At 43.8% G+C, this 19,606-nt stretch overlaps 1 protein-coding gene across 3 annotated transcripts in view; it reads right to left on the bottom strand.

The window, feature by feature from the left end:
• The window catches only part of LOC124031381 (rho guanine nucleotide exchange factor 10-like protein), a 188,179-nt gene that overhangs the window by 96,681 nt on the left and 71,892 nt on the right, over positions 1 to 19,606 (bottom strand). For all 3 annotated transcript variants that reach the window (XM_046342537.1, XM_046342536.1, XM_046342538.1), the window contains 2 exons: positions 18,529 to 18,629; positions 1,631 to 1,749 (listed from right to left, as the gene is read on the bottom strand). In XM_046342537.1, the coding sequence (XP_046198493.1) occupies positions 1,631 to 1,749; positions 18,529 to 18,629 (220 nt within the window). The remainder of the gene's footprint in view (positions 1 to 1,630; positions 1,750 to 18,528; positions 18,630 to 19,606) is intronic.

Genomic DNA, 19,606 nt, shown 5'->3' with positions numbered 1-19,606 from the left:
CCTATTCCTCCTGACAGAGCTGGTGTAACTGAGTCAGGTTTGTAGGCCTCCTTGCTCGCACACACTTTTCAGGTCTGCCCACAAATGTTCTATAGGATGGACATCAGGGCTTTGTGATTGGCACTCCAATACCTTGAAGTTGTTGTCCTTAAGCCATTTTGCTACAACTTTGGAAGTATGCTTGGGGTCATTGTTCATTTGGAAGACCCATTTGGGACCAAGCTTTGTGTTGCTTCAATATATGCACGTCATTTTCCTCCCTCGTGATGTCATCTATTTTGTGATAGGCACCAGTACCTCCTGCAGCAAAGCACCCACACAACATGATGCTGCCACCCCTGTGCTTCATGGTTGGAATTGTGTTTTTCGGCTTGCAAGCATCCCCCTTTTTCCTCCAAACATAGTGATGGTCATTATGACCAAACAGTTCAATTTTCATCAGACCAGAGGACATTTCTCCAAAAAGAATGATCTTTGTCCGCATGTGCAATTGCAAAACGTAGTCTGGCTTTGTTATGGCGGTTCGGAGCAGTGGCTTCTTCCTTGCTGAGCGGCCTTTCAGCTTATGTCATTATAGGACTTGTTTTACTGTGGATATAGATACTTTTGTACCGGTTTCCTCCAGCATTTTCACAAGGCCATTTGCTGTTGTTCTGGGATTGATTTGCAGTTTTCGCCCCAAAGTACGTTCATTTCTAGGAGACAGAACTTCTTCCTGAGCGGTATGACGGCTGCACGGTCCCATGGTATTTATACTTGCGTACCATTGTTTGTACAGATGAACGTGGTACCTTCAGGCATTTGGAAATTGCTCCCAAGGATGAACCAGACTGGAGGTCTACAATTTTTCTTCTGAGGTCTTGGCTGATTTCTTTTCATTTTCCAATGATGTCAAGCAAAGAGGCACTGAGTTTGAAGGTAGGACTTGAAATACATCCACACGCAGACCTCCAACTGACACAAATTATGTCAATTATCCTAAAGCCATGACATAATTTTCTGGAATTTTCCAAGCTGTTTAAAGGCACAGTCAACTTAGTGTATGTAAACTTCTGACCCAGTGAAACTGTGATACAGTGAATTAAAAGTGAAATAATCTGTCTGTAAACAATTGTTGAAAAATGAGTTGTGTCATGCACAAAGTAGATCTCCTAACCGACTTGCCAAAACAACACTTTGTTAACAGGAAATTTGTGGAGTGGTTGAAAAATTAGTTTTAATGACTCCAACCTGAGTGTATGTGAACTTCCAACTTCAACTGTAGACCTGTCTTTTCAATGCAATCTTAATATGTTGATAGCCTAGGACCATTGTAGTGAATTCATCCTGAGACAGGTTATTTTTATTTCCTGGACTAAAGCAAGGACTCTTTGATTGCCTTCAATGGGAAATTACTGCGCTTAACTGCATTGTAATATAGCTGAGTAGACATAATATTATGCTCCTCATTCACTGTTTGTTGCTGCGTCCTGATTATTGATTGTGTGGTGATGTCGATAGGGGGCAGCCATTCTGTTTAGCCCTACAGTGTGTCTGAGAAACAATTCTAAAAACTATCGAAGAACACACACTACTCTGTTTAACTAGAAGACTTGAGTCGTACAAAGAGGCGTTTTAACCTGGAACTCACCTTCCTGTCCGAGGATTTGGTGGTAAAGACAGGCACACGGCAGGCCAGTAAAGGCCAAAATGGTGACATGGTCTTCCCTTCATCCTCTGCACAGAACCATCCTGGTGTGTTCTCCTCTCCTAGAAGAAAAGACAAGAAAAGACAATATGTTTTAATTCCACTCAATCATATTTCGTAATGGCATATACCTTGTAACTGTATTTGTACTTACTGCAGTTGAGCCTTCCAAGTGGACCCACTTCAAATAAGCACTCATAAGAAATATGAAATACTTGACTGAACAGTGGACACGGGTCTATTTTCTTGTTTCCAAAACAAAGTGTAACCCGATGAATTTGCTTCAGGTATGTAATATGAATAGGAAAATTAGAATTGTGCGCGTGTGTAATCAGTCAGAGCCAGGGGAGATGGGACCAGGTACAGCCCACTCCCAGAAGCTCCATGCTAGGCCAACACTGATTAAGGCACTGGTGATGATCCTTTGTTAAAGAGAAAATAACAGCAAGTATCTGCCCCAGCAGGAGAAAGGCAACCGCTGGTTAATAAAGAATTTGGCTGGCGCATGACATCTGAATACCTCGAAGCCACTACAACAGGTGCACCTGCTCGCCAGACACAACACAGATCTGCCAAAATACCTCCATTAAGTAATTTTGTAACTGTCAATTGCAACTAACTAAAAGGCAATTGTGTGTGCAATCAAACAGCTTGTTTTAATTTACTCCCTGTGTCTTGTGCATAACTGCATATATCAATATGCAATAAGCCACAGAAATACAGAGTTGTTGTTTCCAAAGCAACATCACATCACAACATCACAGTGTATCCTAAACACCTAATTTGGTTTGAGATGTGCGACCAGTTAATTTGACAGCGGCAGTTGTTTTTGCTATTTGGCTGTTGCAGTGCAGGTAGGAATACAGGAGACTTAAGGGCCAATTAGTTGAGTTCTGTCTCCCCAACTCATAACATTTCAGATGGGTTTCCCTTAGAAGGACTGGTACACAAAAAGAGGGAGTCAATTTGCAGGTGATACAGTACCTCAAGATGTCGCACTGCTTTTAAACCCTTATTCTCACATTTCCAAAGATAAATATGTACTGGGGACACATACATTCACCACCTCTTAACTCTGCATAGCTTCATGTTTACAAGCCTCAGTACAGTACTGAATAACTGTTCATGATGATACAAATTTATAACCTCATTGAGATTGATGACCTTCAAAATATGAATCCATTCAGTGATGTTTGGAGAGAGTGTAACGACGGGTGAGTGAAATGAGTGAGGAGTCAGATGCGGAGAGCAAAATGAACGGGAAAACGCTTTAATGTCCTTCAAATCGTAACAGGTCCAAAACATGGGTGAATGCCCAAAACACTGGCGCGAAACCAACCCAAAACCTAGACACACACTGGACAGCGAAAAACCCAAAACCAAAACATCACCAAACGTAACAACCAACAAGCCCGCACAAACACCAGTGGGCAAAACGACCTTAAATAACACCCATCCCAAAACCCCAACAAGGAACAGATGAAAACAATTAGACAGAAACAAACGAAAAGGAAAAAGGGATCGTTGGCAGCTAATAGACCGGCGACGACGACTGCCGAGCGCCACCTTCGGTGATATTCATGACAGAGAGTGAGAGGACAGGGTCAAGGTCAAAGCCCCTTCTGTTGAGAGGCTTTCATATCTGATACTCATTTCATATGATAACTTATTCCATATTTCTCTGAACCAGTGTGAATAGGAACAATGAAACCGTGTGTGTCTTTAGAAAGATAGAGTTGAGATGTCTTTTGACAACAATGCTGAGAAAGAAAAAAAAGAGAAAAGTCCAGGCTTTCTTATGAGCCAGAAGAAAAAACATACTGTATTGCTAAAATCCACCAGTCTAAATCCCTGAGGGGTGGTATTTATCAAATCAGAGGAGCAGGCTCAGACAGATCATCAACTAATTAATCAATAAGGATGAAGTTGGGCTATTTAGTGTTTGGGTTGCAATCATGTATAAAGTATTCATACCTGCAAGGTATTCCTAAATGATCTCCCTCTGAGATGATCTCTGAGCCTTTCTCAGATAGAGCTCTTCCCAGGGAGGATCAGGGCTATGAGGGTCATTTATTAAAAGGCTGTAATTGAAGGCCGTTTGCCCGAAGCTGGTCCACGTGGGTCAGAGGGTCAGAGGGTCAGAGGGTCAGAGGGTCAGAGGGTCCACTGATTTCCTTTGCACCTTTTTGCTCAGCACCTTTCTTCAGCTAATCATTCAATGAGCATAAACAACACTCCACTACTGTATGTTTGGCAACCAAGTGATTGTTGGTTCAGATAATGTATTGGTCCTGCTGATTTTATTTGTTGTGGAGGGTGATATTAAATACCTGAGTACGTCCAAGACTGTGTTACCCATTCTGATTTCCTTAAGTACTGTGTGCATGGAGGGAGGGGGGAGAAAAACAAAATACAGGCATTGTGAAAACACACCCTGCCATTCAGCTTTTCCTGTCTATTAATGATGACAAGTAAAGGTGCCTGTCCCTCGGAACAAACAGTAAACACACAACCAGTCTAATGTAGGCCTTAATGAGAGAAAGACAGACAGTCACTTCACACACACGCTCACAAGCACACATGGGCATGTGCATACACACACACACACGGACAAAGTCACTAATGAATCAGCGATAATACATTCTATTCACAAAAGACCCTCTATTTTTTATTTATCCGTTATTTTACCAGGTAAGTTGACTGAGAACACGTTCTCATTTGCAGCAATGACCTGGGGAATAGTTGCAGGGGAGAGGAGGGGGATGAATGAGCCAAATGTAAACTGGGGATTATTAGGTGACCGTGATGGTTTGAGGACCAGATTGGGAATTTAGCCAGGACACCGGGATCTCTAATGACCTCAGAGTCAGGACACCCATTTAACATCCCATCCGAAAGACAGCACCCTAGCACCGGGGGCAGTTTCCCCAATCACTGCCCTGGGGCATTGGGATATATTTTTTTTAGACCAGAGGAAAGAGTGCCTTTTACTGGCCCTCCAACACCACTTCCAGCAGCATCTGGTCTCCCATCCAGGAACTGACCAGGACCAACCCTGCTTAGCTTCAGAAGCAAGCCAACAGTGGTACGCAGGGTGGTATGCTGCTGGCATATGTCACTTACGTGAGGAGAGACGGACGAAGGTGCAGCGGATGTTGAGTTCCACATATTTATTATGAAGTGAAACTTAGCAAAACAAAACAATAAATCAAATAAACTAACAACGAAACGTGAATAAGTGGTGCACTTGCACAAAACACAAAATAATATCCCACAAACACAAGTGGGAAAAATGCTACCTAAAAATGATCCCCAATTAGAGACAACGATTAACAGTTGCCTCTAATTGGGAATCATACAAATCACCAACATAGAAAATAAACTAGAACACCACATAGAAATAATAAACTAGAATACCCCCCAGTCACGCCCTGACCTACTACACCATAGAGAAACAAAGGCCAGAGCTCCACAGCCGAATATCTCTGTTCCTCCCTCCCTCTCTCCAACTGCCATTATTCTGCTTACTGTTGTGTTGTAAACTGAAGCATCATGGTGAAAGATAAACAAACAACGTGTCTCATCAGGTCTGAATGAAAGAGGGAGGAAAGAGAGAGGGGAGCTCGGCCTAGCCACAATACAGCACTGGTCAGTACACCACTGCCAAATGTGGAAAAAAACTAGAAAATATCAGTTGTGACAGATTACACACCATCACATAAAATTGCTGTCAGGAGCTGTGTTTGGATGTCAACCACTCAAAAATACAACCTTAGAACCAATTCACTAAGGATGAATACTCTGGAGGTAAAACAGTCATTACCTCCAGTCTTGAATGCAGCTGTGGGGCTGCTTCTCTATACCATCTTGTTGCCTCATATACAACTAAACAAAAAACAATCCTATAATATGACTTCTATTTCCTGGTTACTCAAACTGCCTAGCTACCCAAACTAACGTTTCTTCTCCACGATGAGTCTGGATATGCCTCTCACCTACGATTTCTAGAAAGTAAACACATTCTTGGTCCAAGAAACCGATGGGTTCGGCCAGAGCCAGCCTACATGATGACGTTATCAACTTTGATACTTTGATTGGTTAGATGTGTTAGATGCAATCCAATCACTGATGAACTTTCTTTTTACAACGCCCCTCATTTTGAAGTCACACAACAACTTATAGGATGGCAGATTCAGACTGAATGTACAGTACCAGTCAAAAGATTAGACACACCTACTCTGTCACGCCTTGGTCATTGTATTTTGTGTTTTTATTATATATTTGGGTAGGCCAGGGTGTGACATGGGTTTATATGTTGTTTTTCGTATTGGGGTTTGTAGTATTTGGGATCGCGGCTGATTAGGGGTGTTGTATAGGCTTGGCTGCCTGAGGCGATTTTCAATCAGTCAGGTGATTCTCGTTGTCTCTGATTGGGAACCGTATTTAGGCAGCCTGAGTTTCGCTTTGTATTTCGTGGGTGATTGTTCCTGTCTTTGTGTAGTTTCACCAGATAGGCTGTAATAGGTTTCACGTTCCGTTTGTTGTTTTTGTATTTAGTTAATTCATTATAGTTTCGTTTTCTTCATTAAAGATCATGTGTAACAAACATGCTGCATTTCGGTCCGACTCTCTTCCTTCAACAGACGAACGCCGTTACAGAATCACCCACCACTCATGGACCGAGCAGTGTGTAAACTGTCAGGAGCAAAAGGAGGACGTTATGGACGGTAGAGGCATGGAGTATACGACGTGGGAAGAAATCGACAGGTGGGCGGCCGACGCAGAGAGAGTGCAGGCGCCCGCCTGGGATTCGCTTCAGCAGTGCGAAGAGGGCTACAGGCGAATGGAGTCAAAAAGGAAAACACTGCGACGCAGAGCGAAAACCGAAAGTAACCCCCAATTATTTATTGGGGGAGGGCGCAGAGAGAGAGTGGCTGAGTCAGGGTTCAGACCTGAGCCAACTCTCCCTGTTAATCGTGAAGAGCAGTTGCAGTGGGAGAGGCTGCACCACTTGGAGAATTGGACATGGGAGGAGGAATTAGAAGGTAAAGGACCCTGGGCTCAGCCTGGAGAATATCGCCGTCCCAAGGAAGAAATAGAAGCGGCTAAAGCGGACGCGGTTGGAAGCCTGAAAAGCAGCCCAAAAAAATTATTGGGGGGGGGAGCTAGAAGGGAGTATGGTTATGCCAGGTAGGAGACCTGCGCAAACTCCCTGTGCTCACCTTTGGGCTAGAGAGACCGGGCAGGCACCATGTTATGCTATGGAGCGCACAGTGTTTCCAGTGCGGGTGCATAGCCAGGTGCGGCACATACCAGCCTTTCCTATTGGCCGGGCTAGAGTGGGCATCGAGCCAGGTAAGCTTGGGCAGGCTCGGTGCTCAAGAGCCCCAGTGCGCCTGCACGGTCCGGTCTATCCAGAGCCACCTCCACACACCAGTCCTCCGGTAGCAGCTCCCCGCACCATGCTTCCTGTGCGTGTCCTCGATCCAGTACCACCAGTTCCAGCACCACGCACCAGGCCTCCAGTGCGCCTCGCCTGTTCAGCGCAGCCAGAGCCTTTCTCCTCTCCTGCGCTGCCGGAGTCTCCCGTCTGCCCAGCGCCGCCAGTGCCGCCAGTCTGCCAAGCTCCGCCAGTGCTCCCAGTCTGCCCAGCGCCGCCAGTGCTCCCAGTCTGCCCAGCGCCACCAGTGCTCCCAGTCTGCCCAGCGCCGCCAGTGCTCCCAGTCTGCCCAGCGCTGCCAGTGCTCCCAGTCTGCCCAGCGCCGCAAGTGCTCCCAGTCTGCCCAGCGCCGCCAGTGCTCCCAGTCTGCCCAGCGCCGCCAGTGCCGCCAGTCAGCCCAGCGCCGCCAGACAACCAGTCTCTTCCAGATCTGCCAGACAACCAGTCTCTTCCAGATCTGCCAGACAACCAGTCTCTTCCAGATCTGCCAGACAACCAGTCTCTTCCAGCTCTGCCAGACAACCAGAATCTTCCAGATCTGCTTGTCAACCTGAATCTTCCAGTTCCACCAGCCAGGCAGGATTTACCGGAGCCTACTACCTGCCTGAGGTTCATCTCAGTACTGGGCTTCCTCTCAGTACTGGGCTTCCTCTCAGTACTGGGCTTCCTCTCAGTACTGGGCTTCCTCTCAGTACTGGGCTTCCTCTCAGTACTGGGCTGCCCCTCAGTCCCGGGCTGCCCCTGTCCCGAGCTGCCCCTCTGTCCCGAGCTGCCCCTCTGTCCCAAGCTGCCCCTCTGTCCCGAGCTGCCCCTCTGTCCCAAGCTGCCTCTCAGTTATGTGGGGATCTGGGTGAGGACTATTAGGCCATGGTCGGCGGAGAGGGTGGATTATCCCAGGACGCGAAGGGGAGGAACAAGGACATTTATGGAGTGGGGTCCACGTCCCGAGCCGGAGCCGCCACCATGGACAGACGCCCACCCGGACCCTCCCTATGGTTTGAGGTGCGTCCGGGAGTCCGCACCTTAGGGGGGAGGTTCTGTCACGCCTTGGTCATTGTAGTTTTGTGTTTTTGTTATATGTTTGGGTAGGCCAGGGTGTGACATGGGTTTATATGTTGTTTTTCGTATTGGGGTTTGTAGTATTTGGAATCGTGGCTGATTAGGGGTGTTGTATAGGCTTGGCTGCCTGAGGCGATTCTCAATCAGTCAGGTGATTCTCGTTGTCTCTGATTGGGAACCGTATTTAGTTTCGCTTTGTATTTCGTGGGTGATTGTTCCTGTCTTTGTGTAGTTTCATCAGATAGGCTGTAATAGGTTTCACGTTCCGTTTGTTGTTTTTGTATTTAGTTATTTCATTATCGTTTCGTTTTCTTCATTAAAGATCATGAGTAACAAACACGCTGCATTTCGGTCCGACTCTCTTCCTTCAACAGATGAACACCGTTACATACTTATTCAAGGGTTTTCTTAATTTGTACTATTTTATACATTGTAGAATAATAGTCAAGACATCAAAACGATTAAATAACACATGGAATCATGTAGTAACCAAAAAAGTGATAGTATCATAGTATATTTTATATTTGAGATTCTTCAAAGTAGCCACCCTTTGCCTTGATAACAACTTTGCACACTCTTGCATTCTCTCAACCAGTTTCATGATGTTGTCACCTGGAATGCATTTCAATTAACATGTGTGTCTTCTTAAAAGTTAATTTGTGGAATTCCTTTTTAATGCATTTGAGCCAATCAGTTGACCCAAGGTAGGGGTGGAAAACAGAAGATAGCTCTATTTGGTAAAAGTTAATTCTGCTGCAGAGGATAAGTTCATTAGAAATTGCAGCCCAAATAAATGCTTCACAGAGTTCAAGTAACAGACACATCTCAACATCAACTGTTCAGAGGAGACTGCGTGAATCAGGCCTTCATGGTTGAATTGCTGCAAATAAACCACTACTAAAGGACACCATTAAGAAGAAGAGACTTGCTTGGGCCAAGAAACATCAGCAAATCAAATCAAATGTATGTGTCACATACACATGCTTAGCAGATGTTAATGCGAGTGTAGTGAAATGCTTGTGCTTCTAGTTCCGACAATGCAGTAATAACCAACGAGTAATCTAACCTAATAATTACAAAACTACTACCTTATACACACAAGTGTAAAGGGATAAAGATTATGTACATAAAGATATATGAATGAGTGATGGTGCAGAACGGCATAGGCAAGATGCAGTAGATGTTATCGAGTACAGTATATACATATGAGATGAGTAATGTAGGGTATGTAAACAAAGTGGCATAGTTTAAAGTGGCTAGTTATACATGTATTACATAAAGATGCAGTAGATGATATAGGCTACAGTATATACATATACATATCAGATGAGTAATGTAGGGTATGTAAACATTATATCGAGTAGCATTGTTTAAAGTGGCTAGTGATATATTTTCCATCAATTTCCATCAATTCCCATTACTAAAGTGGCTGGAGTTTAGTCAGTGTGTTGGCAGCAGCCACTCAATGTTAGTGGTGGCTGTTTAACAATCTGATGGCCTTGAGATGGAAGCTGTTTTTCAGTCTCTCGGTCCCTGCATTGATGCACCTGTACTGACCTCACCTTCTGGATGATAGCAGGGTGAACAGGCAGTGGCTCGGGTGGTTGTTGTCCTAGATGATCTTTATGGCCTTCCTGTGACATCGGGTGGTGTAGGTGTCCTGGAGGGCAGGTAGTTTGCCCCTGGTGATGCGTTGTGCAGACATCACTACCCTCTGGAGAGCCTTACGGTTGTGGGCGGAGCAGTTGCCGTACCAGGCGGTGATACAGCCCGATAGGATGCTCTCGATTGCGCATCTGTAGAAGTTTATGAGTGCCTTTGTTGACAAGCCGAATTTCTTCAGCCTCCTGAGGTTGAAGAGTCGATGGACATTAGACCGGTGGAAATCTGTCCTTTGGTCTGATGAGTCCAAATTTGAGATATTTGGTTCTAACCATCAATTCCGTCCATTCTAATCCATTCAAGACTTGAATAGCGCCTCCCAGGTGGTGCAGTGGTCTAGGGCACTGCACCGCAGTGCTAGCTGTGCCACCAGAGACTCTGTGTCCGCGCCCAGGCTCTGTCGCAGCCGGCCGCGACCGGGAGGTCCATGGGGCGACGCACAATTGGCCTAGCGTCGTCCGGGTTAGGGAGGGTTTGGCAGGTAGGGATATCCTTGTCTCATCGCGCACTAGGGACTCCTGTGGCGGGCCGGGCGTAGTGCGCGCTAACCAGGTTGCCAGGTGCACGGTGTTTCCTCCGACACATTGGTGCGGCTGGCTTCCGGGTGGGATGCGCGCTGTGTTCAGAAGCAGTGCGGCTTGGTTGGGTTGTGTTTCGGAGGACGCATGGCTTTTGACCTTCGTCTTTGTAGCGATGAGACAAGATACTAACTACTAACAATTGGATACCACGAAAAGGGGGTACAATATAAATAATAAATTGATGTGATTAATGTCAACATGGAAAGGTGCATTCAAGCCATTCCACATAGGGGTTTGGTTTCTCCAGTTGTGATGTTTTATTCAAATCAGGCTTGTGTTTCAAGCCTTTTGCCGATGATGATTTAATTTGCAGAGTGCAGCGGTCTATCAACCCTATGATACAAAGTTAAAGACTAATTAAATATACCAGCGCAATTGATATTTCCTAGGGATCAATGCAAGAGTGGGATTTGTTAATTAAATCCCTGATAATGTATTACTCATCATAAACATTTCCCACTGTTTGAGCACAGTGAGATGTTGAGATAATCTTTGCGGTCTGACAGATTCATTTCTGGGTGCAGAAATTCTAAAGCTGAGCAGCATACAGTGGAGCATGTGGAAAAATGCTTTATTGTTTGTATTTGACTCATCATCACTAGGTATCATTCCATCTTTCTTATCCAATGCGGAATAATTACAACAAAAAACATATAGAAATTGATGCTGCTTGAGCAAGGCAAATAAACGTGCAGTTGCCATAACAACCATAATACATAACGTGAGCCCTGAAGGAGATACATTGAATGACACCACAGAGACACAATACTACACTGTAAAGGGGACACTGCAGGGCAAACGAGATCATAAGGACATGGCAAAATGCTCAACCATTTAAGGCTTAAGACTTGATGCTACTACAATCTGTCCCTATACATTTTAAATTGATGGAGCACTATAACCAAATATGAGTTAAATTGGTACAACATTCTCACTCACAGGTACAACAATATAACCTCAATATGCCTCAAAATATGTTAATGACTAGAAACAACAATATCATGCACCCACAATTGCAGTGGTTCTCACCGGTGTGCTTACTTGTGAGCGCTAGTGCCTGTCAGATAATACATTAAAGGGCACATGGTATATTGTTGTTGTTGTTTCAAGTCCAGTGTGCTCAGGCTGTTCTTACAGTTGTATGATTTGAGGGGCGCGTATCACAAGCAAAGTCATTCTAATCATTTTACTTCTTCTATGAAAACCATTATCATAGGCAAGTCTAGCAATTCGAGTTCCATCCAAAAAGGTTCAGTTCTTTGCTATTTGAGTGAGATGCACACTAGTGAGATGCACACACAGCAGAGTGAGAGAGAGAGCAATGACGTGGTGCACATATCTGCACATATGTGACATACAGTAGTAGTACACCATTTTGGGGAACACTTTTGGGTTGTGAGCACTACTTTCAGAACTACTGGCTAAAAAGTATACATAACTACTGGAGAATCTCTTTAAGAGGGAGTCTTAAAGTGTGTGCCACGACGGACAAGCCACACTCCACTCCTCAGGCATTGTCTATCAATCGGCTGCTGGGGAAGAGGAGAGTCTGACACACTTAGAGATAGCAAGGTAACCGCAGGCCACAGCCCCCTGCCTGCCCTCTGCTCCCTGTGGTGGGACTGATTGCTTGTCTCAATCATCCTTTCCACCCTCCCATCCCTTTCAACCTCTCTCTTCTTGCCTCTATCCACTCCTCCATCTCTCTTTCTCTGGCACCTCAACTCCTCTCACTTGTCTGATCTGCTTGTGTGGGCCGTCAAATCAGCAGTCCTAACCTTGCCTGGAAAGGCTGGAAGTCCATACATTGAAATAGTAATGAATTATTCTGCACAAAATCAACCTATTAATAATTATTAGGCTATGTGTCTGGCAATGTTATTGTAGGACCCTCTTAGAAACAGTAGTCCCAATTGAAGTTGAATAGGAGATACTGCGGAACACGTAGCTTTCCTGAGTTCTGAGTGTGCTGCAGCACCACTGTTGGGCAATTGTGAACAAGTGGTCCCAAGGTGACACAATTCGAGAGCTTAGGACCATACGGTTATAATTGGCAAAATGTCATTATTGACACAGCCTTGTTCTGTTCAAGGTTCTCTACCTATGTAGTATTCTAAATACCCCAATTCATGTTATTAAGTACAAAAGAATACAAGACAAAAATTGCTGTCACCATTCAAACCAATAAGGGTTTGGAACTTTAAAGCCAATATCTCAGAATTATATTTTTGCAGATAGAACCTTATCAGCCCAAGCTCTCAAAGTTGTTATTACTGGAGTTCTATATTGTCTGTGGTGTAAGGCCTTACTGCTGGACACATGCAAAGTAAAAACCTCTACATCAACAAACTTTTCATATCTGTCAGACAGTCCTACTGTATATATAATGTATGTGCCCAAGACAAAGAGCTTACGCTACAAGACAAATCATGCTATTAACGTGCTTCAAGTTGTACGTCAGTTGTACGTCAGGCAAACAAATGTTCCTGTAGCTTAAGTGTAAGCAATGAGATGTGATTGATGTGTTTTGAAAGTATACTTTGGGGATAGCATTTGGCAAATTGGCACTAAGCGTATTCTGTGCGGTACAGTAAGGAGTGTACATGAAAGCATACCTGAGGGATATAAGTGTGTTATATAAATGGGGGGTTATAACATAAACACTGGTAGCTACAAGGCTGAGTCTGGCTCCAAAATGAGCTTTGTGATGTTTAATAGCTCACTAAATCTTGCATTCGAGTGTTTGCTATTTGGGGCATCAGCCATTTGGAGACATTTTGGAGCAAGGCACCCCTCTCTGTCCATACAGGATACAGCTGAGTAGAGTTCAACTGCTGATTGAAATAGAAATGACCATGAAATGACAGGAGAGCCTAGTGACGGCAGGCCATCCGTGAAATTACATCAACAACTCCCTTATTGTAATTACATTTGGTTAAATGGGAAAGCAAAGTGGGGGTGTAATGCAATTAACATGTAATTGACATCCTGGCCGGGTTGATGCAAGTCCATTTTGTTCACACTGTAGCCTCAAAAATGTCTCAATGGATTTTCACCTACATTGCCTATCATAAGTAGCCCCTTGGATTTCTTCACATTTTCTGTTGTTACAAAGTGGGATTGAAATAGATTTAATTGCCTTTTTTTGTTGTCAACGATCTACCCAAAATGTTTTGTCATGTCAAAATGGATTTTTGTTATCCTAAATTGCATTAACACTAATAAAAAGTACCTTGATTAGATAAGTATTCGCCCCTTGAGCCAATACATGTTAGAAAGAGCTTTTGCAGCGATTACAGCTGTGTCTTCTTGGGTAAGTCTAAGAGCTTTGCACACCTGAGTAATGCAATATTTGCCCATTATTCTTTTCTAAATTCCTCAAGCTCTGTCAAGGTGTTGGGGATGATGGCTAGACAGCAATTTCCAAGTCTTGCCATATATTTTCAAGCCGATTTAAGTCAAATCTTTGTCACTCAGTCTTCTTGGTAAGCAACTCCAGTATAGATTTGGCTTTGTGTTATAGGTCTGGTGTAAAAAAAACTGAAGCAGGTTTTCCTCTAGGATTTTGCATGTGCTTAGCTCCATCCCGTTTATTTTAATCAGTCTTTGTCAGTCTTTATCGATGTCAAGCATACCCATACCATGATGCCGCCACCACACCATGCTTCAATTTCAGGTGGCAGTTACTCAGCGATGTGTTGGATTTTCCCCAAACATAAGGCCTAGCATTTAGGCCAAAAGGTGTATTCCTTTGCCATTACTTCTTTTCCCAGTATTACTTTTGTGCCTTGTTGCATACAGGATTCATGTTTTGGAAGAATTTTATTCTGTATATTCCTATCCTATTCTTTTCACTCATTATTGTGGAGTCACTACAATTTTGTTGATTCATTCTCAGTTTTTAACCGTTGAACTAGCTGTTTTAAAATCACCTCATGGTCAAATCCCTGAGCAGTTTCCTTCCTGTCCTGCATCTCAGTTCAGGACAACTGTGTCTTTGATGTGTCTGGGTGGTTCAATACATAATCCATAGAATAATTATTCAATTGGCATGCTTAAATAAATGTTAAATGTCTGATGTGTTATTGTTGTCGAAATGCAATACTTAACTGTGTGACCTTACAGATGTTGTGTATAAACAGGGCAATCATGTCAACCCCTATTATTTCACACAGTGTGAGTCCATGTTACTTATTCTGTTATTTGTTAAGCCATATTTTACTCCTGGACTAATTTAGGCTTGCCTAAACAAAAGGGGGTGAATACTTATGCAACGACTATATTTTAGTTATATCGTTTTTAGTCATTTGTAAAGATTTGTAGGATTTTCTTTTCACTTTGACATTGTCATATTTTGTATAACGTGTAAGAACACAACATGGCCAAAGGTATGTAGACACCTGCTCATCTAACATCTCATTCTAAAATCATAGGCATTAATATGGAGTTGGTCCCCCCTTTGCTGAAATAACAGCCTCCACTCTTCTGGGAAGGCTTCCACTAGATGTTGGAACATTGTTGCGGGGACTTTCTTCCATTCAGCCACAAAAGCATGAGTGAGGTTGGCCACTGATGTTGGGTGATTAGGCCTGGCTCGCAGTTTGTGCACGGGGGCATTGTCATGCTGAAAGAGAAAAGGGCCTTCTCCAAACTGTTCTGGAAGCACAGAATCGCTTGGAATGTTATTGTATGCTGTTGCTTTTTTTCCATTCACTGTAACGAAGGGGCCTAGCCCGAACAATGAAAAACAGCCCCAGAAAAGTATTCCTCCTCCACCAAAATGTACGCGCTATGAATTGGGGCAGGTAGTGTTCTCCTGGAATCCGTCAAACCCAGATTTGTCCATCGGACTGCCAGATGGTGAAGCGTGATTCATCACTCCAGAGAATGTGTTTCCACTGCTCCAGAGTCCAATGGCTCTGAGCTTTACACCACTCCAGCCAACGTTTGGCATTGTGCATGGTGTACGGCTGCACGGCCATGGAAACCCATTTCATGAAGCTCCCGATGAACAGTTCTAGTGCTAACGTTGTTTCCAGAGGCAGTTTAGAAGTCGTTAGTGGGTGTTGCAATCGAGGACAGGCGATTTGTACACGCTACGAGCTTCAGCACTCGCCGGTCCAAATCTGTGAGCCTATGTGGCCTAACACTTCAAGCTGAGCCGTTGTGCTCCTAGACGATTCCACTTCACAATAACAGCACTTACAGTTGTACAGGGCAGATCTAGCAGAGCAGAAATTTGACGAACTTGTTGGAAAGGTGGCATCCTATGATGGTGTCACGTTGAAAGTCACTGAGCTCTTCAGTACGTGACATTCTACAGCCAATTTTTGTATATGGAGATTGCATAGCTGTGTTTTTTAAATATTTTTTTACCTTTGCTTGACTAGGCAAGTCAGTTAAGAACAAATACTTATTTACAATGACGGCTTAGGAACAGTGGATTAACTGCCTTTCTCAGTGGCAGAATGACAGATTTTTACCTTGTCAGCTTTGGGATTCGATCTAGCAACCTGGCCTAACACTCTAACCATTAGGCCACCTGCCACCCCTTTGTGCTGTCAGCAACAGGTGAGGCTGAAATAGCCAAATTCACTCATTTGAAGAGGTGACCACATACTTTTGGACTTGTAGTGTATGTTAGGTCTAAATATATAGTCCTACAGTAATAAACCTATTCTATACGTAACTACTGCAATACTGAGTATAAGGAATAAGGAAGCCAGAAAAATAAGTGGATATAGAGTGCATACAGGCAGGTAAAGTGATGGAGAGAATATTTTATGGCAGGTCATAATGCTTTATATTAAAAAACATTCCTAATATTGAACTTTTAATAGGCTTTTGGAAATGTTTGTCCCTCTCCCTGAGTGGCTAGCTGCTATCTGTGTTTTGGGGATCTTTCCACTTAAACCGCAACAACCACTTCGTTATTTGCTCATCACCATTAAAAGATTTCCAATAACTTGAGCTTGAGAAGCATCGTGAGATTGGCATTGGGGTGGTTTGTTGTTGTGCAACCAATCTATTCTGCAAAAACATTCGCTTCCCAAGTAATAACCGGATAATACAAACACTTGGCAAAAGTTGGGTAAGTGGAGGAAACAATTCAGCTCAAAATACCAAACAAACCACATTTCCTAGCTTGTCTAACAAAACCATATTATTTGTACAGTAATGGGCTTGAGAGTATACTACATAGACTAAAGCTTTCAGAACGATTCTAAAATGTATTTTGAGAGTAATTTGGCTTTGCATTTCGTCCATGTTAATGTAGCAGTGTTTAGAAACATATTCTATTCTTATTTACAATACAAAAGAGACTCCAAAAGGACACTATACATTTTTAACCATTTACAGTATTTATATTGGGTACAAAATGATCTGAAACACAACCAAAACAAACAGCAAATGCATTCAACAAGTTTGTAGAGTGACAAGCATAATGTAGTCATTGTGTGCTAGTAATATGAGACCAAGTGCTTAGATTTTACTACTTTAATACACATAAGTGAATTTGTCCCAATACTTTTGGTTCCCTAAAATGGGAGGACTATGTACATAAAAATGCTGTAATTTTTAGACGGTTCACCCAATATGGATGAAAGTACCCTTATATTAAAGCTGACAGCACTTTACCCTCATAGTCATTGTATCATTTCATGTGTCACTGTCACAATACTTTTGAAGTTATCTGTATAAGCTATGATTGCTACTGTAGAAGCTATCTATGAGCTAAGTCATTTCAATATACACCTGTCCTAATCAGCACCGCTGTGTTGTGGATGCTGCTGTGCTGTGGTATACTCAGCTGAAAGTATCCGCCCTGTCTGATGTTTTTGATGCCTTTCTGACAGTCAGACAACACCCCACGGGCGCTGCTGGAGAGCCTACAGACGTACTCCAGCACTGACGTATTCAGTACACTACCTCGTGCCCCACTGTGAGACACAGAGCTGCAGCACCACGCAGAGATCCATTCTAGTGGTCTATTCACTGCCATTTCTGAGGACAGAGAAATATGCAGATGTTTACAGAAACTAACACTGTCGATAGATAGCCAAACAGACATGACTACTTTAGCCTATAACACATAACAGTAGACTTAGTCCTGGCCCTATCGATCCCTTTGCAAGTTGTCCCTGGGGCTGGGTATTCCTCACCACCACAACAGGATGATGTTCAATTGCATCTCTGGCTGCTTATCTGTAAAATGCATTTCATGTTGTGGTGTTTAATCTGGTTCCAGTAACTTCCTTTGAAACCTTTACAGATTTGTGTACAGGAGCTTACTGTGAAGCCAGCGGCCTCTGGGATTTAAGCAGCCCAAATACAGTGCCGGCCCAAGTAACACGCTATCAGGGCGCTTAGAGAGCAATACCATAGACACAAAACCATGAGTAGTGTATGTATGTGTGCATGTGTGTTTGGGTGAGTCAGGGGGAAGTGGTGGGGGGAGTGATGGGGGGAGCTAGTTTCACCATGGCAAATCAGATTAGTATCATGTACAGTAGTAGCCCTGGCTGGCTAGCCCCATGTCAGTTGCTCAGAGCACGCTTTGATGAACCTCCCAATGGATGGCCTCCAGCATCACTGGGTGGATTCACTCCGGTTATAGAGCCAGGCTATAGGTAGTGGGGAGTGGGCAAGGGGAGACTGGAGGGGGGAGGCAGTAGGAAAGAAAATCACAGTGCTGCTCCCTGCTGGAAAGGGACCAGTGCTGATGCAGTCTCAGACTGTGTGTTTACCTTCATGCTCAGCTCAATATGGCCTAGCCTCTGAGGCCAAGCACACATTACACAGAACACATTATCCCTGGGGGACGTCTTTGGTTAACGTGATTCAGTAACACATAACACCAGACATTCGCTGAGCCAATGACTGTAAAACAAATGAGAAAGTGCCTAAGCAGGAGCACAGCTGCCTTAACCACCTACTCTTTTGCAAGGATTTGTAAGTGAAATGTTATAACTACTACTCTATAAAGCCTAAACAACACCATAGAAATCAATTCACTGTGTGTATTTTGCAGCTTGTTTTATGTAACTGGTGTTTTGTTTCAGTAAGGGTAAGGAAAGGTCATGTAATGCAGTACTCACGCTGCGCAATCTGGGCCAGGTGCAGCCGGTTGACCCAGGAGATCTTGCTGAGAGGGCTGGGGGTGTTGAAAACCACCATGAAGCTGACGGGACGTCCCGACCTGGAGGGGAATGCACACACACAAGTTAAAACAACTGACTCATGCTCTGTGGGGACCTCATCGGGACCATTGTTCTACTGTTTACAGAAAGCAGCAGCTAAAAGCCCATCTGTGTTTTATGGGTCATTCACTGCACCGGAAAAGAGCCATAAGTGTAGGAATAATGGTATCGCGCTCCATAGAGCAAATCAATGAATAAAGACAAATACCACATACAAATGCTCTGCAAAAGGCCTGTTCCTTCTCAGTGACACAGAGCAAGGAAAAAGTTCTAGGTGCTATTTCAGACTTTCAAACTGAAATTCAAAAAATGCAAGTTCTCTTTAGGTCTGCGCAGTGTCATATAAGATATAGGTCTATGGTCCTTAGGTTCCCAAAACCAGGAGACCATTGCAGACTGGTCTGTTTTATGGATGTATGTTTGGATATGCCATGGGATTGTGATATGGTTGCATTATGTGATTATGAAATTCTGGTCTGCTTTTTATTTGGAAGCTTAGTCGTATGTGACTATTCAATGATGTAGGCCTATCTATTTTACACATGTTGTAAACAAACCCCCCTTCTGGATTGATAAAGACATACTGTAGATATTCTACTGTACTATAAGAATGCAACCTCTCCTGTAGAGGTACTTCTGGGGACAGGATGACGAGGAGGAAAAGGAAAGGGAGGAGATGTCGAGACCTCTCCCTCAACATCAACAAAACAAAGAAACTGATTGTAGACTACAGGACACAGACGAGGGAGCATACCCCCGTCCTCATCGACGGGGCCGCAGTGTATAGGGTCAAAAGCTTAAAGTTTCTCGGTGTGCCCTTCATTGATGACCTGAAATGGTCTCACCAAACTGATACCCTGGTGAAGAACAGCACCTCTACAACCTGAAGAAATTAAGGACCTCAGTCACAAGAGCCACTGACTGTTCACTTGGCTACTGTCTGACAGACAGAGACAGTACAGGTGCATCAGTGCCA

The sequence above is a fragment of the Oncorhynchus gorbuscha genome, linkage group LG03, assembly GCF_021184085.1.
Source record: "Oncorhynchus gorbuscha isolate QuinsamMale2020 ecotype Even-year linkage group LG03, OgorEven_v1.0, whole genome shotgun sequence".
Classification (NCBI taxonomy): Eukaryota; Metazoa; Chordata; class Actinopteri; order Salmoniformes; family Salmonidae; genus Oncorhynchus; species Oncorhynchus gorbuscha.
This window is presented reverse-complemented; position numbering and strand designations above follow the sequence as displayed.